This window comes from Helianthus annuus, chromosome 13 (assembly GCF_002127325.2).
Source record: "Helianthus annuus cultivar XRQ/B chromosome 13, HanXRQr2.0-SUNRISE, whole genome shotgun sequence".
NCBI classification, from domain to species: Eukaryota; Viridiplantae; Streptophyta; class Magnoliopsida; order Asterales; family Asteraceae; genus Helianthus; species Helianthus annuus.
Genome location: NC_035445.2, coordinates 142341377 through 142368699, shown reverse-complemented (window position 1 = coordinate 142368699; position 27323 = coordinate 142341377). Strand labels below are relative to the sequence as shown.

Genomic DNA, 27323 nt, shown 5'->3' with positions numbered 1-27323 from the left:
CCCGTCTAAACAACCCTGAACCCTTTAGCTAAACATTTTTGTGCTTTGATCCGAAATTAACCCCAACCCACATAGACAAAACCAGAATCCGCAAATCTCATGTTAAATTTGTGTCGTGTCAAAAATTCCCAATCCTACGTTTAGAATTTTAAAACTTTTGAATTTGGATTCCAATGTTTGTTTTTGTTGAATCAAGAGGTGGTGCTTTTTGAAAATAAACCAATGTTGTAGAAGGCGCTAGTCGGGCGGTGAGGTACCGCGTAGGGATTAATAGAGATTTTGACCTGGACTGGTTTATTGGCCGATTTGCTCAAATTTAGGCGATGAACAGCCGATTAGCGCCTAGGCGTCGATTAATCGGCTGCCTAGACCGACTTCTGCAACACTGAAATGAACTCTTGACATGATTCATTTATGTAAGCTACATTGTTCCGCAAGCACCACAAACGGATCCAAAATGTTTTGTTTTTTCTATGTATCATACAACTCTAACCTTAATCCTCTAAAACTGTTTGGGTTCACAACATTGTACCATTATTACTACACTTTACATAATTACAGTACATTTGCTGTTCGAAAAAAAAAAAAAAACATAATTACAGTACATCTATATCAATAAAGATTCTAGTACACTCATAAGTCCGATAAAGATTCTAGTACACTCTTAAGTCCAGATCATACAACAAAACCAAAACATATTTCGTAGTATATGAACATTTAGAAAACATCACCTCTCAGTTATCATCTCGGGTTGACCATGTTTCCCATAGCGACAGAAGAACAAGCGGCCCAAGCACCGGTGGAACCGGTGGCGGCTTACTGAAAGTAACAATCGGGTCAACCTCCTCCTTCTTCATCTCTTGTGTCTTCTCAAACCCATCATCCTTTACCTTCTTTGGTGTCAACGTGGCGACTGTACATCACGTTTAAAGTTAAGATCATTATAAAAATAAGGGTTTGACAGACGAGACAATGTTATAAACTTAAACTCGTATTACCCCATGATGGTTTTACAGGATTAATGTTGTTGAATGTATTCTTTGCCCGGGATAATGCAGCTGTTCCGCGCATATATGTTGTTGTTTCCTTGTTTCTTTGAAGAAATCTGCATCAAGATAGCAATTTGCAAATGTTAGAAAAAAAAGCAAAGTAAAAACCAAGAAATCATAATGTTTTGCAACAACCTATATGAACATGAAACAGTTATTAATGGTCTAACTAGGGGTGCAAACGAGCCGAGCGGCTCGCGAGCTACTCGACATCGACTCGATAAAAAGCTCGAAACGAGTCGAGCCTTATCGAGCCCGAGCCGAGCTTGAGCCTAAAATAAAGCTCGTTTTTTTATCGAGCCCGAGCTCAAGCCTCGCATGTGAAGCTCGTTAGGCTCGTTGAGCCTTATCGAGCCTTAGTGTAAACAAGCCGAGTCGAGCTGAGCTTATTTAAACTTGTTTACAAGCCGGCCTCGAACCTAAAAGTAAGCTTATTTAGTAAACGAGCCCGAGCCCGAGCTTCACTTATCGAGCTCGTGAGCCTAAAAAGTCTATTATTTATATTACTTTTCTTTAATATATTAATTAATAGATAATAAACGAGCTGATCCCAACCCGAGCTCGAGCTTGAGAAAATACCAACGAGCCGAGCTCGAGCCCTCATAAGTTAATCGAGCTCAAGCCTGGTCGAGCTCGGGCGCGGCTCGTTTGCACCCCTAGGTCTAACTGATCAAAAAAAGGCTTATATGTGAAAAAGATGATAGAGATGCAATTTCTGGTTATACGTAATGCTTCTTTGATTTCGTTGTACATAAAGCTCTTGCCTCGCGTCTCGGCTTTCAGAAACTAAACACCTCATATTGCCTTGCACTTTTTATAACCGAGCACGTACTAATAATGCTATTAACTAGTTCATCTCAATATTCGTAAACCAGTTTGTTTCAGTGCAACTGCCAGTTTTCTGAATAAAACTGAATCTGGTAAATAGCTACAAATAGGGCTGCAAATGAACCAAACGTTTGCCGAACAGTTCATGAACCGTTCAGCGGGAAGTTCTTTCGTGTTCATTTGTTTATATTATACAAACGAACACGAACAAGAAATTTCGTTCGTTTAGTTAAATGAACGAACATGAACAGAGGCCACTTTCGTATATTTATGGTCGTGAACGTTCGGTAATGTGTTCGTTTGTGTTCGATAGTTCATTAGTACTTTTAGTGTTTATGTTTTATTTAAATACTTCAAAATTCCGACAAATAAAATATTTAATAAGTGTCAATGTACTATATATAATATTCATAAACGTTTGTTTGTGTTCATTTGCGTTCGTGAACATTAGTTTGTACACATTTGTGTTTATCAACGTTCATTTTTGTTCGTGGCCTAAAATTAACAAACCCGAACAAGTTCATTTCCTTAACAAACAAACATAAGCATAAAATCTCGTTCGGTAGGTGCAGGGGCGCAGGATTTAAGGGGCGGGAGGGGGCGCCCGAGTCCCGACCCCCCGAACTTTTTTTAAGCTTTGCCACTGGGTGGGTAGGTGTTCATGAATAGTTCGTGAACACATATATTTCTTAACAAACAAACATAAACAAGGTCTTGTTCGTGTTCGTTCGATTCGTTTGCAGCGCTAATTACAAATTAAAATCCACAATATGACACAATTAACCATCAAACACTCCTTCCACAATCTCTACTCAAATTCAAAGAAAACTTTTAAATTCGGCCTAAATTTAAATAAATATTAATACAAGTTAAAAAATGTTGACCTGTGATCGTACGCCGGTGATTCTAACGGTGACGGTGGGACTGCCGGAGTTAATAAGAGTGAGTGAGATGATTGACGGTTGCCGTTAGCACGAGAGTAATCGATGAAGTTCCTGAAGTTTCTGAAATTTGCAACTTATAAAAGTGGACTTGATTGGGCTGGGCCATATGTGTGGATTTTTTTATGTAGATTTATTGGGCTGATATGGCTCTCGTCTATTCGACTATTGGGTTGGGCCATATATGTGGGTTTTTTGTAAGACTTGATTTTGACAACTTTGTACATTAGTGATTCCATGAAAAATTTTACGTTGAAACGATGATAAAATTAAATGCATTACAACAATAAATCCGGAATTTTATAAAATATCATATTCAAAATGTTGTAAGAGGAGAAAAACTGTAAAAGAAATATCTTTGAACAACTCGGACGACTTATTGCTTCTAAGACTTGTACATTATTACGTACAACTCGGTTTACTATTTTTGTTTGGTCGTTGGATTTGCGGGTGATAAGCACTTGAAGAATGGACTAGTTTTATACCCAACTAACTATATGATCAACAACAGAAAGAGACTTTACTTTGTTTTATTTATATGTAATTCGTAACAAAAACAAACGACATGAGTTATATTGACTGGGATTGCATTTTGGACATACTTTTTGTTGAACTTTTTTTGGCCGGTCTCGTTGTGACAGAACGACACCAACGGCAACACATGAGGCGTCTGTTGTCACATCAAATGGAATCGTGAAATCCTACAAAAGCAAGAGTTACGAGGGATCCACAACAAGACGGTAACGACGTAAAAGTAATTATTACAACATTTAGGTAGCATTCTTTTCATGGAATGGAATGGGATGGAATTGGAAAGCTTTTCTTTGTAAAATTGATCTTGGTTTGGGGAGGGAGGAATTTGAAATCCAATAAATTTCTTTAATCAATGAAATTTGTGACTATTTCAACATTCCATTCCATTCCTTCATTAGAGTGAAGGATTTCTAAGGAATGTTGAAATAGTCACAAATTTCATTAGAGTGAAGGATTTCAAATTCCTCCCTCCCCCAACCAAGATCAATTTTACAAAGAAAAACTTCCTGATTCCATTCCATAAAACGAACGCTACCTGAAGGGTGACAAAGTTGTGAAGGAAAACTTAACATCGACTACCATCTTAAAGGCTTAAACGCTACCTTGAACCACACATACAAACACTGTGAAAACCAACCACTTAACACCAAATGCAATAAACATCAAAGAAAGATGGGAACAAAATTCAAATTAAGAAGTTTGTGGGGTAGAATGGAAAATCAGAAAATATTTGTAACTGATGAAGGTACAACTATATAATCAGAAAATGAATGTCTTTTAAATAATCATACGATTTAAAAATTAAAATAATAGCGATCATTACATTACAGTTTTACTCATCGTTTAGACAATGTAACATTGGATCACTCAAAAAGAAAGTTACCGTTCAAAAAAAAAGTGTAATGAACTATTAACAATTTTTTAAACATATAGTTAGTTTTTTTCTTTTTTGAAAAGTGAAACATATAGTTGGTAGCAACTATTGTAACCTAGGATATCTACTTATTAGTGGGTCCAACTATCTTTTCTTAAATATCCTACTTACATCCGTGAGTTCAAAACTATTACTAATGAATAATGAATAATACACATGAATTTATGAGAATAGAAGAATATGTGTCCTTTCTTTAATTCAACGGTTTCAAATTAATTTACTTTAAAAGGGCATTAGATTAAAATGTACAAAAATATAATTTTATTCACGAATTATTAGTAATTGAAAGCTTACCTATTCTTGATTGAACACCAATATTAATCTTTTCCTCCACAAAGGAAATGTCCCATGATGTAACCCACACGAGTGTTTTTCTGCTTAATTTCCCAAATGCCATCAATTATTTCTTTCAAATATATGCAAATTCAAACATTAAGAAATCAAGTTCTTTTTACCTATACAAGTACATCGAGATATGGAAATTTTATAATTGTTATTAAATTTACGAGTTTAAACTACATGCACCTTTCATGTAAACTTTAGAATAAATTTACTAGTGATTCATTAAATAATATCAAAATATTTATAGTGGAGAATTCTAAATGCGTAGAAGAATTATCAACCAATGGCCTTTGAAAGCCTAAGAACGTGGGTATGGTGGAGTTTGGGTTGGGCATTTGGTGACACATGTAAAGGGAGCCTCCACCGTCTGGTTACGTGTCCGCGGGGTATGGCGGGGCGTGGATTGGGCTTGGGTTGGGTGCACCGGTGGCATAAATTAAAAAAAAAATTACAAAAAATTAAAAAAAAAATCACACAACATTTATAAAAAAAACCTACAACTTCATTAAAATTTAAAATTACATAATCCTAAAAATTACATAATTTATAAAAATTACAAAATAAACCTAGAGCGTTAAATAAATTTCAAAAAGGTCGATCTTGTCGGACGCCTTTCGCTCATTGCCTCGAAACTCTATGTTCGCCACCGCCACCCGGTCCTCGTGGCTCAACTCGCCGCTCGGAACCGCTTCGTAGTAAGCCTTGAAACGGTCGAGCTTGGGCCGTAGCTCGCGCCATTTATGTTGGCACGCGTTGAGGTTGTGGCGGTCGTTACCGACGTTATGTCGGTAGGCCGCGAATGCTTCCACCTAGTATTTTGTTTGGCCCGGTGGCCGTCCCTTCATAGCGTCGACGACGCTAGTGACGAGTGCCATTTCTTCTTCATGGGTCCACGATGCCATAGCGATGTTGGGTTCGTGAAATGGTGGGGACCAGTGGGGTAGCGGGTTCAAGAGAAGGGGTAGCCGGTGGGGTTTCGGTTCGTGGGATGGGGGGACCAGTGGGTGGGGGTTACAAACATATAGAGGGTTGTTGGGAGACCGGGGTGGCGGTTTGGTGGTATTGGGGGGATCGTTTGAATTTTAAATTCAAAATTTGAAATTTTGACCGCCTGACGTGGCGGGGTGAGCAAATGATAGTCCGCCAGCTAGCTTGGCCAAACCGCCCCACGCCCGGCTTGAAAGCCAAGCCCCAAGGGGCCACGCCACAACCCAAGCCCACCCGGGGTGGTGCCTTGGGCGTTTTACCCCAACCCACGCCCAAACCCCCGCCCCATACCCCACGGCCTAAGAGCATATCTCGACATCGGTAATTGTTTATTTAGGCTTATCCGCTTATCCCTCAATTGACACGGCCAATTTTTACGTGTTCTCTATTTGTGGGTTGGCGGGTTCAACCCGACCTGAACCCGAAAAGTTTAGACGAATTCGAACCCCAAAATCGTGTCATACATATGAACCTGAACACGACCCGAATATTCGTGGGTTGATCCGAACACGACCTGTTCAACGCGAATTTTTTATTATTTTTTTTGTAAAAAACATATTAAAATAAAATTATTACTAAAAACACATAAATGTATATAATACAATTATATTTTAATTATTAGATCTTATGTTAATTCTTTTTTTAAGTTATAACTGTGGCATAAAACACTCATCCAATTTCATATATGACATAAAACATAGAGTAAATTGCCATTTTAGTCCCTGAGTTTTGTCCAAATTTGTCATTTTAGTCCAAATAGTTTTTTTTTTGCCTCTCGGTCCCTGACTTTTCCCTTTTGTTGCCATTTTGATCACATACACTAACTCCATCTTTAACCAGGGGTATTTTGGAGATTTTCATTTTAAATGTTTTCAATTGCCATTTTGATCCAATTCCAAAAAATCAAAAAAATTCCCAAAAATAAAAAAAATTCCAAAAAATTCTAATAAACAATAAAAATAATAAAAATTCTAAAAAATTCTAAAAAATCCGTTTCGGCGCGAACCGTTTCGAACCCAAACCGTTTCGAGTTGAACCGTTTCGACGCGAACCGTTTCGACCCGTACCGTTTCGAGCTGAACCGTTTCGACGAGAACCGTTTCGACGAGAACCGTTTCGACCCGTACCGTTTCGAAGCCGAACCGTTTCAAGCCGAACCGTTTCAACCCGTACTGTTTCGAAGCCGAACCGTTTCAACCCGTACCGTTTCGAACCGAACCGTTTCGAGCTGAACCGTTTCGACGCGAACCGTTTCGACCCGTACCGTTTCGAGCTGAACCGTTTCGACGCGAACCGTTTCGACCCGTACCGTTTCGAAGCCGAACCGTTTCAAGCCGAACCGTTTCAAGCCGTACCGTTTCGAAGCCGAACCGTTTCAAGCCGTACCGTTTCGAACCGAACCGTGCCTTATCGAACCGAACCGTTTCGAGCTGAACTGTTTCGAGCCGTACCGTTTCGGCGCGAACCGTTTCGACCCGTACCGTTTCGACCCGAACCGTTTCGAGCTGAACCGTTTCGAACCCGAACCGTTTCGACGCGAACCGTTTCGACCCGTACCGTTTCGAAGCAGAACCGTTTCAAGCCGAACCGTTTCAACCCGTACCGTTTCGAAGCCGAACCGTTTCAAGCCGTACCGTTTCGAACCGAACCGTACCTTATCGAACCGAACCGTTTCGAGCTGAAACGGTTCGCGTCGAAACGGTTCGGTTCGAAACGGTTCAGCTCGAAATGGTTCGCGTCAAAACGGTTCAGCTCAAAACGGTTCGGGACTAAACGGTTCGCTTTGAAACGGTTCAGCTCGAAACCGTTCGGGTCGAAACGGTTCGCGACGAAACGGTTCAGCTCGAAACGGTTCGGGTTCGAAACAGTTCGCGCCGAAACGGATTTTTTGGATTTTTTAGAATTTTTATGATTTTTTTAGAATTTTTATTATTTTTTGGAATTTTTTTGATTTTTTGGAATTTTTTTGATTTTTTGGAATTGGATCAAAATGGCAATTGAAAACATTTAAAATGAAAATCCCCAAAATACCCCTGGTTAAAGATGGAGTTTTTGGATGGAGTTAGTGTATGTGATCAAAATGGCAACAAAAGGGAAAAGTGAGGGACCCAGAGGCAAAAAAAAAAAAAAAAAACCATTTGGACTAAAATGACAAATTTAGACAAAACTCAGGGACTAAAATGGCAATTTACTCTAAAACATAATAAAAAAAAATCAAAACATAATATAATTAGGCTGAAACAGGTTAACCCGCTAACCCAATCGGGTTGACATGAACCCGGCCCCTTTAGCTAAACAGGTTTGCGGGTTTAACCTAAAATTGACCCGAACCCATTAAGGCTAAACCCAAACCCACAAATTTCATGTAAGGTTCGTGACAGAAATTCACACCCCTAATTGACATCATAAGGGTATCAGAAGATAGATATTTGAATTCAATTGTAATTTTGTAATATCATTAGCTATAATGGTTAATAAGGTCATAGATATTTGAATTCAATTGTAATTTTGTAATATCATAAGCTATAATGGTTAATGAGGTTATTGGATTATTAATATTTAACTAGTTATGATTTCAGAATTGTTTGGGATATAGAAATACCACGAATGATCTTAGAGACGTGTCATTTTTAGATTAAATTATTTTGGTGGTTCTCCTGAATAATTCAATCGGATACAACTCAAAATCGAGAACAAAACTTAGTATGTGTGTGTTGTAAGAATTCGTATGAACCGAAACTGTGTGTCAAGAACAATTTTCGAATTAGAGAAAAAAGTATCTGGTAATCAATTTGTGTTATAGTGTGTTATTATTTTAAATCTAGAATTGCCTCCAAATGCCTTCATTGTTTAAAACCAATTTGTGTTGCGTTTTAAGTAGAGTAATCAAGTTAGTATAATTTCAATCAATTATAGTTTTTAGTTAATATCAAATACATTGGTTCATTCCGACACACTTTTCAAAACAAACAAATCATTAATTTATTTAGCAAGCTTCATAATTCTGATAACACCTTCATAATCAATCACGTCCATACACAATCCATAAGCTCTTCGTGGATCGACCCCGTAGTACCACTAACTCAAAGTTAAAGGTAAATCGGGTTTATAAATATTATATTTGATCGGGACGCGACATCCTGATCAAACACATGGCTGGGGTTGAGCTGGAAAAAAATAAGGCATTTGGAGGCAATTTTAAATATAAAATAATAACTGGCAAAAGGCAGTTACGAGAGGTTTTTTCCCTTAATTCGAAAATTGTACTTGACATATAATTTTCGGTTCATACGAATTCTTACAACACACACATACTAAGTTTTGTTATCGATCTTGAGTCGTGTCAAATTGAATAATTTGGTAGAACCACCGACATAATTTGATCTGAAAGTGATCACTGAAGATGATGAGCGCGAAATCAGTGAAGGATATGACAAGCAAGTTTGACAAATTGGAGAAATTCAAAGGGCAGGATTTTCATCGATGGCAAAAGATGATGCACTTTCTTCTTACGACCATGAAAGTGGTGTACGTGTTGACCACTCTTATACCGGAGATATTGGAGCAAGGCAATCTAGAAAAAAATTAGGAAACGGTCAAAGTAGGAGAATGGCAATTACATCTCCCTTGGCCACATCTTAAATGGTATGTGTGACTCTTTGTTTGATATTTATCAAAATGTAGAAACAACAAAATTATTGTGGGATTATTTGGAAGACAAGTATATGGCAGAAGATTTTACTAGTAAGAAGTTTCTTGTGATTAATTTCAACAATTAGTAGATGTTTGATTTGAGGCTTGTCATGGAACAGTATAATGAACTGTTGCGAATTATGGGGCAATTTGCCTAGCATGACATGAAGACGGATGAATCAATCCCGATTTCAAGTATCATTAACAAGTTGTCTCTTTCCTGAAAAGATTTCAAACACAATTTGAAACATCATAAAGGAGAGTTAAGTTTGGTTGAACTTGGAAGTCACTTCAGAATTGAGGAGGCTTTGAGAGCACAAGAAAAGTTGTGGTCAATGATGACAAGAGAAAGGCTGAAACGTCTTATGTGAACATGGTTGAGGCGGGTGAATCATCTATAGGAAACAAGTTCAAAGGGAAATGAAAGTTTCAAAAGAACAACAATGTCTTTGTTCCAACATGTGACATGTCGCTTTGTTCCAATTTCTTTTTATTTTTAACGGCAAAAGTTACTCCTATTCTACTTTACACAAATTATTTTAAATACTCTCATCGCTCAAGTTTAAACATGTGACTCCCTCTATAAGAGACATGTGCCTTTATTAAATGGGCTAGCCCCACATTGACCTTTGTTCCAATTTCTGGTTTAGGAGTGTTATATTTCAACATTTATGGTAGTAATAACTAATATTTATTGGTATTGGCCATATTTCTTGAAGTGGTAACTATGTGAAGTTAACATCGATATTTTCTTGTGTTATTTATAGAAGCTACTAATGATCTATAGGATTTTAAGAGTGCTACTTGCTTGTTGTATCCAGGTTATGATTTTATGTAATATATGTGTAATATTATATTTAAAAAATTACCTACAATGAATGTGTACTATTGTGAAATGTAACGCAATTTGCTATTGGTATGGTCTATTACGTAGTGGCTTTCTTAATTTAACTCTGTGCCATCGGATAAGGAGGTATGTTTGATTTTAGAAATGATGCAAAATATTCACACAAAAGTTCAAAACGTATTTGAGCCATAACTTGTAAATTCTATAAATGTTTACAAACACTAGCTTGTAAGTACTGATGATCACTGCCAAGTTAGTAAGAATAACAAAATGTATTTAACACCTAGATTAGTAAGAGGTTGTTTGTTTACCTCTTAATAAGACCCTTAATGGTTCAGACCTCTTACTGGTTCAGCACTTAATGGTTCAGACTGTTTGTTTCACGAGCAGATGTCTGAATGGTTCAGACATTTGCCTCTGAATGGTTAAGCATTATACAGAGTCTGAATGGTTAAGACCTCTAATCTGAATTGGTCAGACAGTTGCCTCTGAACGGTTAAACATTATACAAGCTCTTAATGGTTCGGATCTCTTACCGGTTCAACACTTAATGGTTCAGACCTTTTATTGGTTCAGTACTTAACCATTCAGATGTTGTCAAACAGCCCCTAAGAAATGTAAAAGTGATCACAACCTTAATTAGTGAAAAGATAAAAAGATGATTAAAGTGAGAATATTGTGGTGATTCCTTCCACATCGTTACAAATAGAAAGTTGGGGTCATCTCTACATGTGTCACAAACTTAGATCCAAAACCACAGCACCAATTTATTCAAAATAATCAAACGGTTACAATGGAGTAATCAGCCAGTCATCACAGATTGACTGGTGATACAAGAGATTCAACAAGAACAAACAGCAACAATAGAACCCTAAGACTTCTCACGTATTTTACTTGTGAGAAAATGAGGAAGACAAAGAACATCAAATGCAGGACGAGAGCTTGTGATTCTCTATGATAGGAGCAGCAACAATCAACCCCTTAAAAGGGGAAAAACCCTAGCAAATACGCGACAGCTGGAGCCCAAGAGAAACAGTTGGAGCCCAAGAGAAGCAGGTCGGCGACACATAGGAGGGGAGCGGCCCAAAGTAGCAAGACCAAGCCAAACCTCACAACAAATAAAACCGGATTTATTAGAACACAACAAAGGAACAAACTATAACAAATAATAATAATGGCACATTTATACTGATATTTCAACACCCCCCCCCCAGTTTAAATGTGCAAATAGGTTAAGAAGGCCAATGGGCTTACACATGTGAGCATGAGCTGTAGGTAAAAGGCATTTGGTAAACAGGTCAGCGAGCTGATGTTCAGTCTTCATATACACAAGTCTTGATTTGTCCCGAAGCTATCTTTTCTCGCAGAAAGAACAGGTCAACTTCAAAGTGCTTGGTCTTGTCATGAAACACAGGGTTAGCAGCAATGGATAAGGCAACGGAGCTGTCACGCTTTAGAGTAACAGGAATGGTAACCTCAACATTTAGCTCTCTAAGAATGTTGATCAACCACAATACTTCACATGTAGCGCTGCACATTGACCTGTACTCTACTTCGGCAGAAGATCTGGACACAACGCTCTGTTTTTTGCTTTTCCAAGAGACCAAAGAACCCCCAAGAAAGATACAGAAACCTGTCCACTAACGGCCATTCCTGGCTCGGCTCCGATAACGCAATTCCGGGAGGAGTCGGTTTAACCGACTTTCTACTTTCAGTACATTTTGCCCAGTCCGATTCGGAATAGGCAGTTAAATGGAAGTAGTCGGTTCTTTTAAACATAATCCCGGTTCCAGGTGCCCCTTTGAGGTATCGTAATACCTTAAAGGCAATCTGCATGTGGGCTTCAATGGGTTGATGCATAAATTGAGACAAATAACAGAATATGCTATATCTGGTCAAGTATGTGATAAATAAATCAACTTACCAACTAGTTTTTGATATTGGGTAACATCAACCGAATTGGTTTCCTTTTTAATTAAGTTTGTTAGAACATGATTCTGGTCCATAGGACAACCAATGGGTTTTGTTAGTGCATTTATGTTTATCGCCTCCGTCAATTCCGTCCGTAGCTGAAATGAAGAAATCAAAGCTTTATAGTGTTATATTTAGAGAAAAGGCAAGGTGGCATTTCTGTAATTAGTGAGATTCCTCCTTAAGCCCCTTGGCCTATAAATAGAACTCTAGGGCTTAGAGTTTAGAACTTTTAGAAACTTTTTGCAACTTTTGTCATTTTGGAGATTTAGAGCTTGGATCCTAGAGAGAGAAACTAGAGAGAGAAAGTGACATCATGATTCAGGTGCTTTGTACGTTTTCATATTCTTCAATAGAATCACAGATTATATTACATCTCGTGTGTTCGGTCACGTTCGTGTACGGATTCCGCACATCACACGTTCGGTTACGCAATCGTTTCGGAGTCAAAACCGGTCCTAACAAGTGGTATCAGAGCAGGAGCTCGGTTACGAAGATCAAACGCACAGATTCGTATTGATTTTCATCAGAATCAGATCCAAATTTCATCCAGATTTGTCTAATTTCTTCACTCTTCATCTTCTTCACGTTTTTAACAGAAAATCACAAAATTAAACGACTTTTTACGGTTAAAAATTGCTAATTTTTGGATATGTTGTGCGAAAGTATCTGATCTACATTTCTACAAATTTTCAGGTTAAAATTCCATGCCATTTGAGAGAAATCTGAGTTTTTGTAATCGATTTTGCTGAACTGTTCGTCACCAACCGATCGGTTAGCATATCCTAACCGATCGAACAGCAACAACCTAATCATTCGGCTAGCCATGTTCGATCGAACAGCCTAACCGTTCCTTTGCATTTATTGAGTTGTTTGACCCTGTTGACTACTGACCGATCAAATACACTGTTCGATCGAACAGTCTATTCGTTACACTGCAACACTTTAAGAGAAGCATTTAATAGGTTGACCTTATTGACTTACTGATCGATCGAACACGCTGTTCGATCGAACAGCCTGTTCGTTCCACTGCATCACTGACATTCATTTAAAGAGTTGACTTGTCAACCACAACCGATCAAACAGCTTTCCCGACCGATCGAACAACTCACTCTATTCTAGACAAAACGCCAACCAATCGAACAACACCCCGTCCGATCGACCAGCTTACTGTCCGATCGATCAATCTTCCGTTCAATTTAAGTTGTTGAATAAATTTTTGAACTGATCATTTGTTTGTGATTCAGGTGATTCAAGAAGAAAGCATCATGGCTGAAGAATTTTTCAATACGTTCTACAACGCGTTTACTTCGGATACAGTGGAAGGTTCTGAGGCTACACCCAAAGCGATAACAAAAACCATCAAAGACAACATTTACCATGACAACTTATATGGAACCTATTCAAAACCTCCGAAGCTGAATAACATTGAGGATTATGTTTGGTGGAAGGAGAGGTTTGTTAATTGGATGAAGGCTTATGCACATGAGAGTTGGTTTTGTCTGAAGTTTGGCTATGATAACCCAACAAATGACAAAGGAGAAGAAATTCTGATCAAAGATTATTCAGAGGAAGACAAAAGAAAATTTTCATATGAACAGAAGATGATTGCTTTGATCCAGCAAGCAGTTCGAGATGACATATTTTCTTTATCAATACATGATGGGTCATCGAAGTCTGTGTGGAAAGCTTTGAAAACCAAAGCTAAGGGGGGTAAACAAATTCAGAAAAACAAAATCGCGTTATTAAAAAAAGAATTTGATTTATTTGATAGTTTAAAAGGAGAGACAGTGAGGCAAATGATTGAAAGGTTTTGCCGTTTAAAAATTGAACTTGAGAGATTTAAAATTGTAAAAACAAGAGAAGAAGTCGTTGATAAAGTGATTGAAGCGTTACCACGAGCTGATCAGTGGCAAATGTTTGTTTTTATATTAAAAAATGATGCTTTATATGATACGATTTCTCTTGATATGTTGTTAGAAAAGATTGAGAGTCATGATCTAGAGCTACAAAAGCAAAACAAGATGAGTGGTTCATCGCATCATCAGAATGTTGGTCTATACTACAAAGGCAATGTACCTTCGGAGAAAGTTGTCAGTTCACCAAAGATCGGATTCAGCGTTGAAAAGATGAAGGAACCACAAACAAGTTCATCAAGTTATCATTTTGGATATCATTCATCTTCAAAATCAAATCCTGATGAAGCAGAGGAGATTTTGTGCAACATTGCTCTCAAACTGAAGAATTCTCCGTCAATGAGCATCAATGTAGCAAAGCAACAAATGAGTTTCCTTGCATCTGTTCTGGAATCATATGAAGGTCTGGTAGCTGGCAAAATTGGAAACTCTGAATTGACCAAAGAAGACTACGACCAGATTGATCCGGAAGAAATGGAGCTCATAGACATCCATTGGTGTTTAGCAAGTTGCATTCGAAGAGCTCAAAGATATATGGAGATTACTGGGAAACAATCATTGGGTGGTCCGTCAACGAAGCTTGGATTCGACAAATCAAAAGTGACCTGCTTCAGATGCAAGCAAAAGGGTCATTTCAAAAGAGAGTGTAAAAATTCTGAAGTTGCTGAATCTAAGAGACCTTTCAACGATGATTATTACCGAAAGGCAATTTATCATCGAAGCAAAGAAGAGCCAAAAATGATTGAGGATAAACACAAATCAAGAGCTCGTGCAGTAATTCACGATGATGAAGGTTTTGACTGGAGTTCAATTTGTCCAGAGGAAGATCGCTTGGAAAATGTTCGAAAAACAGCCCATGGCAGATCTATAACAGAGAAAAGACAGTTTGTTTTGGTTGCCGAAATCAAAGATGAAAACAAAGAAGAAAATGTTGGTGCTGAAATCAAAGAGAAAACTCGAGAAGAGATTTTGAAAGAAAAGACTCAAAGAGAAAGATTCATTGTGGGGTGCAGAATGGAGAAAATGTAGGAAGAATATGAGAATGTTGTTGCGAACAAAAGATGAGATAAGAAACAAGAATGTTTTGTCAACAAACAAGGTGAACCAGTCGTTCCAAGAAGTGACATAGTTCATGATGATGTTCTTCTTGTTATTCCTCGATCCGGCGAATATTATTCCAATGTTGCAAAAGACAAGACATATGTGAAAAGGCTGGATAAAATCATCAGGGATGCTATGACAACAAAACTGAGGAAGAGGAATGAAGAAAGAATGAAGAAGAACATTGAGAATCTGGTTGATGATTTGAAGAAAGCTGCTGAGGAGGTCAAGGTTGAAGAAAAGGTGAAAGAGGAAGATTTGAAAGTTGTTGAGACAGAAAAGGTTGAAGAAAAAGTGAAGGTTGTAGAAAAAGAAGCTGTTACTGAAGAACAACAAGTTGAAAAAGTCAAGAAGGAGAAGGAAAGTTCGATAGAAGTGAAGGTTGAGAGTTCAACAGATGTTGCTGATGAGAAGCAGCAGAAAGAAGCTGATGAGACAGAAACAGAAGCAAACACCAAGGTGCCAATCACTGAGGTAAATTCTGATTCTAACATCGTAACTGAGACTGTTGAACAGTGCAATAAATGCATGGAAACGTGCAGTGCTTGTACTGAAAAAGACGAAAAGATCAGAACAAGAGATCTTGATTTCGCAAAACTTGAAGAATTTTTCAAAAACAAGTGCAAAGAAATGTTTGAAAATGAAAAGATTTTAAAAGAAAACAATGAAACACTTTCAACAAAATGTAAAAAGATAAAAAAGAAAATGAAGTTTTGAAAGAAAATGTTTCTAAAATGACAGAAGAATGTTCACAAAAAGAAAGTATTTGCCAAGAAATGAAAAAGGAATATGATTCAATAAAATTGGCTTATCACATTACGAAAGAGTCATTTGAAAAAGTAAAAAGTGAAATGAAACTTGCTCAATCAAGATTGAAATACTGTTCTGAAACATCAAAGGAACTAAAACGAATGTATGAAATAAAACAACAAGTTGTGAATTCTTATATTGAAGATGTTGCTAAACTTAAGCGTAAGATTGCTGATTTAGAACAGGATAACAACAAACTAAAAAGTTATCACGCGTCGTCATATATGCTTGAACGTATTTTCAACATAAAACCGGATGGGAAAGATTCTGAGCAAAACAAAAAAGGCATTGGCTCAGAGTTTCATCAAGTTCCACCACCGGAAAAGTTTGTGTTTTATGATGATGAAAAGGTCGAGAAAGCTTTCAACATGGTAGATCAATTGCCAGATAACATTGACATAACCTATTCCAAATCTGATGATTCTAGTGATTCAGAGGTGGTAGGTAAGGTCGTTGAAAGTGTGTTGAAAGAAGAGTCAGCTGATACAGGTAAATCTGAATCACAGGATGAAAATGAAGGTAATTTTCATGATGGATATCTGAAAAACACAAAATCCGAGAAAAATTTGAATGAAGATTCAAAAGGATTGGTTTATACCATGATTGGACCGGACAAATTATTCTTGGATGTTGTATTCCCAATTTAGAATGTGATTTCAGAAAAGGTTGATAAAGTTTTCAAGATGGTTGAGATTGAAAAATCTGAGATTCCAAAGTTCGCTGGTAAAGGTCACAAAACTTTTTATAACAAACCTGGTTACAAGAAGAAAAACATGAAAGCTGGGTTGGGTTATAAGAAGAAACAAAGTTGGAATAAAAATGAAATTCCGAATTTTCAGGCAAAAATGAACTTTGTTCACGGGACAAGTTCAGAAGAAGAGAAAGAACTCCAATTTAGACAATGGAGAGTTTCATGCTCAGAAAAGGCAACAACAATAGGTCAAAGATGTCTCAAAGAGAACATGCTTTAAATGTGATCAAACATGACATCTTGCACGCAAGTGTCCAAATCTGAAACCTGTTGGTGTTGAGACGAAAAAGAAGTCTGTTTATGTTCAAAAACATAAATCTGAAGTTGTGAATCAAAAGTCAACCAAGTTTGATTCAAAGCAAACTTGGAAGCCTAAAATGTCAAAGACTGACTCACAACAAACATGAAAACCAGTGACACCCAGACTTAGAACAGCACAAAGTTGGAAAACAACAGTTGATATGACAAAACCACAACAGTTTTGGAAACCAATTGTTGGTCAAAAACAAAGTGTTAAAAAAGATTCACATTTTTACAAAAGAGGTACACCGAAAGGTCAAACATGGTGTGTTAAAAACAAGTGACTTCGGTAAAAGAAGAGAAAGTTGAAGGCAAAGGTGAAAAAGTCATTATGAATGATGACAAAGAATTTCCAGCATTGAATGAAAATTATTGTGTTGAAATGCCTAAGGTCAAACAGACCTGGGCTAAATTGTTCAAGTGACTGAATAGTTGAACATGCCGGTGCTCAAGAAATCTGAATGTCAGCAAAAAGAGTGTTGGAGCAGCCTGGCACGCAAGGAGGAGGCTGCTGGACCCTGTGTTGGTTGAAACAGGGAGTTTGTTTGTTTTCTGTATATAAATAAACAATATTTTCAAAAACCCTAAAAATTTGAAAAATTAAAAACCAAAAATATGTTTGTTTTTAATTTTTGTCAAAAATAGAAAAGTACAAAAAATATGTGTTGATTGAATATGCCGAAACCCTCACGGCGGAACAAACATGATTAATTTCACAAGATTGAAAAACGGTTTTCAAACTATAAAAAATCAATGTGTTGTAAATCATGGGGGTACGTTATATTTTCTATAAATCAGAAAATGGATGGCGAGACAAAGCTATCAGTATCAGGTTGTCAAATTTTCTTTAAATGGTTTTAAATTTTAGGAGAGTAAGAGATATTGTCAGAAAATCCAAAAACATTAGAAAATTTGAAAAAGCCAAAAACATGATAAAAATGAAAAAGAGTTTTTGTGTAAAAAGAGGAAATGATAGTACATCAGTAGACAGTTACAGTATGCTAAAGAAATGTAATGATTATATAGCGTTAAACAGTCTCACTGATAGGTTTTTATACATTTAGTAAACTTTTTCGGGATATAAACCTAAATTCAAACTTACTTATTTCGTGGGGAACAGTACTTGGATATATAGGTAACCCCTGAAATCTCGTTTGAAAGGTCCCTCTTTCTGAAATACTAGGTCTTTATACTCAGTGATATCTGGGGTGTTATTCCGGGACTTCTGCTGAATGGAAGTTCTGACCTAGTCCCCGAATAATACTTTCCGTATTGCTTGAAACATAGCGCAGCCCTCAGCACAAATGATTAAACAATAAAGTTGATAATCATTGTTGTTGTAAAAAAGATCCTCTAAAGGGGACACACCAAAAGTCGAAGTCGTCATCTCTCTGCGTATACGGAAGTATCGACCTGAGCTCTCACGACCCTCGCATCTAACCCCTTACAGATATCATCTGTGGTATACTCACCTGTAAGACTGAATATGGGATCTGGATACGAGAGTATATTCAAGAGGTGGGACACATGAATGAGTTTAAGTTCTTAAAACACCTAATTCGTATCCTGAATCAGTTGAAATTTGTGTGAAAATTTAGGTGGATCAGTATATCGACAATCTAAGTGAATTGTTTAATTCTTAATGTGTAACTAAGCTCAACGGTACTTGTGACTTGTCAAAAACTGATATGATCCTCTGACGCATACTCAAACAAAAATATTGTCTGTAAATATGTTTGTAAATATTTCTTTAATGCTTTATGTTTCAGAAAAATACAAAAAGTTTTGATTTCTTCTTTATTTTCGACAAGCGATGTCTGAATGCTAAGTTTCAAAATGTAAGTATGCTGATCGAGTTTCTGAAAATAAACAAGTTCATTAATTTGAAACTTGAAGTTTAAAATAAAAAGTCAAAAACAGTTTGTGATATCTCCAAGGTCATTAATTTGGACTTGGATGATTAACCGTGAGGATTTGGATGCTCATATTGTTAAAATTTGTAAAAAAGCCAGTTTTCGATCCTGTTCGCTGAAACTGCCAAATCTATGAAGCACTTTGATAGGGGGAGAGAGTCAAGATAATTCTGGATATATTCATATTATTATATCTTAAAGCCAGGATCTTGATTTAGAAAGTTTAAAAGAGCCAGAATACGATTTCTGGACAATTTCAAAATGTTTATATAAATTTGCAGATGTTGTTCCAGACTGCGATCCCGACAGCCGAGTCTAAGGGGGAGTCTGAAGATGAGCTCAACGCAAAAGGAAGCGTGGATTCAAAGAGCCAGGAAACTATCCTGAAGGAGCTTGTATACGGAAAGCCAGGTGTCGATCCCAAAAGCACGAAAGCTTGACGAAAGGGGGAGCCTGAAGAAGAAAAGAGTCTACCAAAAGGGGGAGCTGAAGCTGAAGACAGATTCATGGGGATTCTGTTCGAGCAAGAGGGAGTCTGTGTTGCTGAAAATGTTAAATCTTCAAGAAGACTCAAGAGAGAGAGAAAGACAAGTCGCTACGAGCTTGACTACGGATTGACTGCGGCAATATCCAAGGGGGAGTTTGTTAGTGCATTTATGTCTATCGCCTCCATCAATTCCGTCCGTAGCTGAAATGAAGAAATCAAAGCTTTATAGTGTTATATTTAGAGAAAAGGCAAGGTGGCATTTCTGTAATTAGTGAGATTCCTCATTAAGCCCCTTGGCCTATAAATAGAACTCTAGGGCTTAGAGTTTAGAACTTTTGGAAACATTTTGCAACTTTTGTCATTTTGGAGATTTAGAGCTTGGATCCTAGAGAGAGAAACTAGAGAGAGAAAGTGACATCGTGATTCAGGTGCTTTGTACGTTTTCATATTCTTCAATAGAATCACATATTATATTACATCTCGTGTGTTCGGTCACGTTCGTGTACGGATTCCGCACGTCACACGTTCGGTTACGCAATCATTTCGGAGTCAAAACCGGTCCTAACAGGTTTGCTACCACTCATCCCATATTCATTTAGAAGGTCCATGCAATATTTTCTTTGTGAGAGACACACCCCTTCACTAGTTTTTATGATCTCAATGCCAAGAAAAAATTTTAAGAGCCCAAGGTCCTTAATCATAAATTCAGTTTTTAAAATTTTTTCACCTCAGTCACTTTCCCTTCATTGTTTCTAGTTAGAACAATATCATCAACGTAAACAAGTAAGACAATAAAGATGTCCTTTTTGGACATGATAAACATAGAATGATCACACTTGGACTGAACGAAACCAAATTTGACAAGAGCCTGAACAAGTCTTTCATTCCAGATGCGTGGGGCATGTTTGAGGCCATATAAGGACTTGTTCAATTTGCAAACTTTGTTTTGATGTTTGACACCTAGACTGTAACACCTGGAAAATTCATGTCCAATAATGTATTTGACACGTGTCGTAAGCTTTGAACGTGTGAAAGAATACTTTAAGAGGGACTAAAGTTGACAAACAAGGAAACTATGTGAATATAAGGGTCCAAAGTGTCAACAATGGATAAATATATTTTAATATAGCCCTACAAGATGTTTATACCTTCAAACGAATAAATCATGGATCATATGGAGCTAAATATGAAAGAAAGTGAGAGATTACAAACTACAGGGGCTAAATGTGTCAACATGTTTAAAGTATACCTCTGAGTAACCTTTTAGCAAACCCGAAGCTTTGTAACGATTAATCATGCTCACTAGAATGTGTGATAAAAATTTCATAAAGTTTCGTTATCGTTTGAGAAAGTTATGATAAAATTCGTGTACAAAGGGTTAAAAGCGTCAACGTTGCAATTTAAGGCCTTACGGGTGATCACAAAGTTAATCAAGGACTTAACCAAGTTTGTATATGTCTTGGAGTCCTTAAAAGTCAATTAGAGGGTTAAAATTGCAAGAAATAAAGTTAAAACCTCGTTTAGAAGGACCAGGGACCAAAACAGCAAATTTGGAAAGTTGAAATTCGTTCACAAGGGCGTCGCGCTACGCGTAGGATCCTTAGGGGACCTACGCGTGGCGCGAGGGGTCATCTGATTCGAAAAAAAATGGCAGCTGCCTGTTAAAGTTGTTAAACCGACTCAAAACCTTGTTTTTACATACCAGGGGCTAGACCAACCAGTTTACATGCAATAGGGGCACTTGTCATGATCTGGAAACAAGCATAGACCTCTTTGGCATCATCTTGTGTGATCAAAACCCTTATATAAGAGAATCTAAGTTGCAACATTTGGGCACTTGCATTTGAAGCATTCACAACTTCATTTCTGGAGCTCCCCTGATCAGCAACAAGCTTCTTAGTGATCCCTAGTCGTAAGTAGGACTCTTGTAAGCATTCTTAACCCTTCCTAATTCAGTTTAGCTTAGTTAATTAGCTAAAAGTCAAACCGTCGTAATTAAGATTTGACTTAGAGATTACTCATAATTTACTCAGTCAAATCTCGAATTAAAATACCTATAAGTAGGTAATTATGTGGGTAATAAACCCTTAAAAGGGTATTCTCAGATTCCCACTCTAACTATCTCAATTGACGGGTCAAAGCTTACTTTAAAAAGTCAACAGAATGCTTATTTTCAAATTAATGCATAATTAGCAATGTAGGATCCATGCAACCTGTTTTATCATTAATATAACTTGGTAAATAATGTAAGAACATGTCTAAACATGTTCACCCCGTCAATTTTCAGTTTAGGCTCGGTTTGGAGCCGAAAGTTGCATAGTTTGACTTATGCTTTGACTTTCAGTTCTGACCCGTTTAAGCCAATTTTAGGATTGCCTAGAGCTTCTTTTGGACCTATTTACATGTTAGTATAACCCTCTGAGATTATACAACTTGGTTCATTAGACATCTAATTCTTATGCATGTTTCCGTTAATCGCATATATGTTGACCATTATGCCCATATAACCTTAAAATGTGATTTTTGAAAATGTAAAAGGGTAGACACCTTAGTTACTGATTTATAAGCTTGCACCTAAAATTTGACGTCAGTTTGAAGTCTAGATTAAGAGTTAGGCTCATTAGCGTAATTAGAAGCATTCTTAGTAATTAACTAGCGTAAATAGCATATAGCTTATCTAAACCCAATTTTTAGTATCAAACTTTTTACCCACTGATATAAAATAATATTTTGGGATTTTTGGATATTTTTATTTATTTTTAGGCTGAGTATAACTTAGAGTTTTAAGCTTATTTCGGTTATTGTCGGTTTTGCCCTTTTGGGCTATAAAATGAGTTTTATAAATCCTTTTGACCTCAAACCTTTTTATACTGATTTTTTATGATAAATAAATTATTTTGAGCCTTCTGGAATATTAAAAATATCAGCTTTCTTTGAAAACCCGGAAATAGCTCCAAATCGCCTTTTTAGGCATTTTTACGACATAGTATGTATCAAAACTAGTTTATATATATAAGGTTTAATATCTACTCATTTATTCAGTAAATTTTTATATTATAATAGTAAACAAAAGTTTTTAACTCAGATTTCTAGTTTTGACCTTTTAGGCTTATGTGAAATTACCAAAATGCCCCTTCGGCGCATAGTACGGTTATAATTAATAAATATCACATAGATAGGATACTCTACTGTTATCACTTGTTAAATTAAGTATATTTATTAAATAAATCAGACCTGTAACTCAGATTACAAGTTAAACTCTTTTATACCCTTTTAAATGACCAAATTGCCTTTATGAGGCATAGTTTGTGTTTAAAATCACTTTGGGCATAATAGGAGATATCTTACTGATGTCACAACATATTTAGTGCATGTTAACTCAGGAAACTTGTATATGATTCATATGGTTTCTCGTTACGCACTTTACGCGTTCGGATCGGCTTATGTAACTAGTTTGCATATATTAGCCGAAACGGGTCAAACCATATCATCATTGTCTCAAAATCCAGAATGTGTTTAGTTTACCCATGTTATACAAGTCTCCAAACTTGTTGGGTCTAAATCACATTTCATTCCGGTCTTCGCCTTCCATGCGATTGAACCGTATTCTTTCTTTATAACTAACCGGTCTAAGCTTAGGCTAAATTAAAGACCCGTTAGGATTCTAATAGGTTATTATAAACCTTCATTCCAGAATAGGAGATCCGGTAAAAGCTATTTGCACTTACTTATTGTGACAGTACTTGCTCAGGTAAATACTTTTAACTTATTTTCCCTATACGGGCTTGGGGTACGGTATATAAAATATCGCTTGGTCGGGCATTGAATCTTTGATCCAATAGAGGTTAAATCATTGATATGTCCTGTTTAAATTGTCTTGTTGCTTAAAGCCTTTGGGGGGTTAATGACCATGTCCCAGATATCCTTGGCATGATTTTACGAAATGGCCACGACCTAAGCATACGGGTGTAGGCGTACACCCGTTGTGCATAATTAAATATTAAGGTATAACCGCCGGTTTGGGTTGAACCGTTGCGGGATTATATTAAGTGGCGTGTCTATTGATCCTTAACCCGATGTAGACCCGGGCTACTGGACGCATAAGAAACATGTAAATCTTTTACAAGTTTATATTCAAATAATTATCCCATGTTATAAAAATCTTTTGTGCCATGTGCATTCAAATCAATTTTCAAACCTTTTCAAAATGAGTCAGTTAAATTGTATTTACCAGTGCAAACTGGCGTATTTTCCCTAAAAGATTAAGTGCAGGTACTACGCGTAATAGGCTGGCCTTTCCTAGCATCAATTAGAAGTCTCGCAAGCTTAGATGTCAAAATCTGTTGAACAATATTTCCTCTTTATTTTGATCCGCCTGTGGATCTGTTTCAACTATATTGTGATACTTGAATATTACAATTTTACTTGGTTGAAATAAATCTATCTTTTTGCTTCCGCTGTGTATGTATAATTTGTGTTGTTTGACTATGATGATATGTAATAGCCCGAAAATATAAAGCCTTATAATTAGAATTATAATTATATAATCAATTAACTAGGAATCTATAACCTAGTTAAATACAAGACGTGAGGTGGCATATAATAAGGTTAAATCACTTAGATTATAAATTAAACAAGGTTTGGGGACCAATCTTGTAAGGACCTTCAAAAAATGTCCCTAATTTATTTATACATGAAAACCCGGACACCTAAAACCCTAGCTAGCTTGAAAAATCAAAGAAAACAAAGAATGTAGGTTTTAGGCGGGCCGCGTAAAGGATATCCTACCTTTACGCGGGCCGCGTCAACTGAAGGTTGACCGGATAAGGATGCCGGGACCACGTGTTAACAAGTTGGGGACCTACTTGTGACCAATCAACCCTACGCCTAGACTAGACCTTCTCGCGGGCCGCGTAAAGTATATGCTTAGTTTTACGCGGGCCGCGTAAAACCCTAATTTCAGCTATAAATAGCCTGTTGCATGCACAGTTCACTGATGTCGAAATATTTTTGTAAAAACGAAGTTCCACTGCTTTAAAGTTTAAATTTAAATTAGTAGCGAGGTGCTGCGACAATACCGGGTATTAACTCGATCGCTATTACGATTCAACGTCCGATCGATTGAAACTATCCAACGATTATTTAAGTGCTGCTCAAATTGGGTTTATACTTTGTTATTCGTCGTGATTCCGACAGGATATTTGGGTATTGCCCAAATTCGGGCTATGCTCTGTTATTCGTTGTGAATCCGCTGGATATTTAAGTATTGCACTTCGTCAATCGTTGTGAGGGTTTAATCTCATGAATTGTCGTAACTGCTGTATTAGTTACTAACCCAGTTTTGTTATTTAGGATCAAACAAGGCTAATCAGTAGGCTTATACACTGCTCGTTAAATCTGCAATGTGAGTCATTCTCTTTTTACCAAATTTACTTTACAAAACTCCAAACTGTTTTCAAAGTTATAATTACAGGGATTAAGTCTTTGTAGTCTTCATTGCAGCCGGTATGTGGGGTTTTGTATACATTACTTGTTAATCCATCACCATTGGACAACGAGATAGCCAAGGGGTGATATGACCATAGTCACAGACACCATTGGACAACGAGATAGCCAATGGGTGGTCGAGTGACAAATACCGTGGGTATATGGTTGATATGTAGAAACATTGTAATCGCTCTTAATACTATAAATTATAACTAAATATTGTTTTACATAAAAAGAATGATTCACTCAGTATTTCCCCGTTGACAAAACCTTTTTCAAACATGTTTCAGGTGATCTGGTGTAACCCAAAAAAAGTGCCGTGAAGCACTATCAGCTTAAAGAAGTGGCCCAATGTAAATAAATAAAGAAACATGTTTTGAAAAATAAAGATTTCCCCGTGAAATCACCTTATTATAAATTACAGGGTTTTATCCCTAAACTTTATGTAATAGAGTAAACGGGCATTTTTAGTATTGAAAGATCCTGTATTAAAGACTTCCGCTGTCACTTCAAAATTACATACCACGGGATTTCCTGCCCCGCAGCTTTGGACCGGATTAAACCGGGGCTAGGGCCGTGACAGGAAAAGGTGGTATCAGAGCCACTGATTTAAGCCTACTACTGATTTAAGCAAATTAAGTATTCAGCAAAATACTTAATTCTACTTATTGCCTTTCTATGATTATGTGTTTTATTAACTGATTATTTGTTAGCTACAGTATGGGTAAACAAAGACTTTCAGCTATTTATCACAAATTAGATACTGCACCCAAAGAAAAAGGAACTTCCTCAAAATACCCAGCAGATATGGAGGGAGGAATATTTGTCCGTAAAGCCCAGTTTGAAAAGCCACTTTCTCCCAATAAAAGAAATTCGATACTTAGGAAAAGTCAGGAAAAAGGAAAGAAATCCCAACCAAAGTAAGTGAGGTTTAATCCAGAAACCCAGGAAATAGGCAATAATCCACCGTGGGAAGACAAATTAGATGAAAAATGGGCAGATCTTTACATGTTAGCCACTGTAGCAGTTAATGCAAACCTTTAAATCAGTACCTATAGTACCTATAAGCCAGAAGCTCTAGAAAAGTTATCTCGTAAATAAATAAGTTACAATAAATCCTAGTGTGTTTAAAACTCAGTTGTTCTTTGTATAATTATACGGTATGCAATAATACTTAAATAGTATTTGTGAAATTTCGTTATAAAATTTTAACTTAGCATTTTTGTGCATATATGCTAAACAACATGAATGAGCTATCTGAAGCCCTTCAGAATCTCAATCTCTATCCAGTACCAATCGAAGTCTCCCGCGACTTTACTGGTTACTTTGCTGATGTGGAAGAACCTGTGGAATTTCAAGCTCCACCTCCTGAGAAGGCAAAAGTTAAGAAAAGAAGAAGATATGTAGGTTGGAGGAAAGTACGTAGGAGGAAACCCGTAACTAGGAGAATTCCAAAAATAGAAAATCCTACAGATAAAGGAAAAGGAATCGAGACCGAAGAGAACTCTAGGCCAGCAGGAATAGAAATCGGGGAAAATTCTAGACCAGCAAAGATAGAAATGGGAGAGAGTTCTAAACAAACTGAAGAAGTAACGTTTCAAGAAGAAATAGATCGCTTACTGGCAAACTATGATATTATTAGACCTTTCAACAACAACCTTTACCCTTACTCCGCTGAAACCCAAATTCCCATAAATTTGGAACCAGCCATCCCAGACCCTCTAATCCACGCTCAACCTTTAGGAGGAATGGACGAGTGGTGGACTAACGACTGGCAGTTCCAGAACATAATAAATAGTCCTTATATATTTCTCCCTCGGTTTGACCCAGAACCTATACCAAACCCGCCAATGAGCAACGAAAACTTAGCTGAACTCCGCCAGTTTGGCGAAGAACTGATAGGTACAGGGAATAGAATCCGGGAGATGGGAGAACAAATCTCCTGGAAATACGACGAGAGGGAGCGTCGCTACTAAACTGCCAGTTGACAAAAGAATAGTGGGGTTGGGAAGTATGTCTGTATAATAACAGTAATAGTAAAATATAACTCTGTAAAATAGCTCAGGAATAAAACGTTGTAATATAAACAGTGTGTATTGATGCCTAATATAATCTATAGAAATGGAAGTCGAGAAATCGACAATTTTGGCTATATATATGTGTTGTGAAAAGATTATGTGATTACGTGCAATTGTTTTGTTAGATTATCAATTATTTGACACTAATAGTTTATATCTATAATAATTATCAGATGGAAAACGCTAGTAATGAACCAGTTAATGAAGGGAATCAATCTGAGCAAAATCAGGAAAACCAATTTATGACTAGACAAGATATTGAGAATATCATTGCTCAAGGGATAGCCAACGCTATTCCAGCAATCGTGGCTGCTGCTCAGAAACCTGCTGAACCGCAACAAATCATTCCTAGTA

The 27323-nt window shown here is 37.0% G+C and overlaps 1 protein-coding gene across 1 annotated transcript; it reads right to left on the bottom strand.

Moving 5' to 3' along the window:
• Positions 1 to 447: 447 nt before the first annotated feature.
• LOC110901856 lies at positions 448 to 2889 on the bottom strand. The gene is made up of 3 exons (XM_022148627.2): positions 2762 to 2889; positions 999 to 1105; positions 448 to 913 (listed from the first exon to the last, which is right to left on the bottom strand). Exons 2-3 carry the CDS (start codon positions 1069 to 1071, stop codon positions 735 to 737), a joined length of 252 nt encoding a protein of 83 aa, XP_022004319.2. The 5' UTR covers positions 1072 to 1105; positions 2762 to 2889; the 3' UTR covers positions 448 to 734.
• Between the last annotated feature and the right edge of the window lie 24434 nt (positions 2890 to 27323).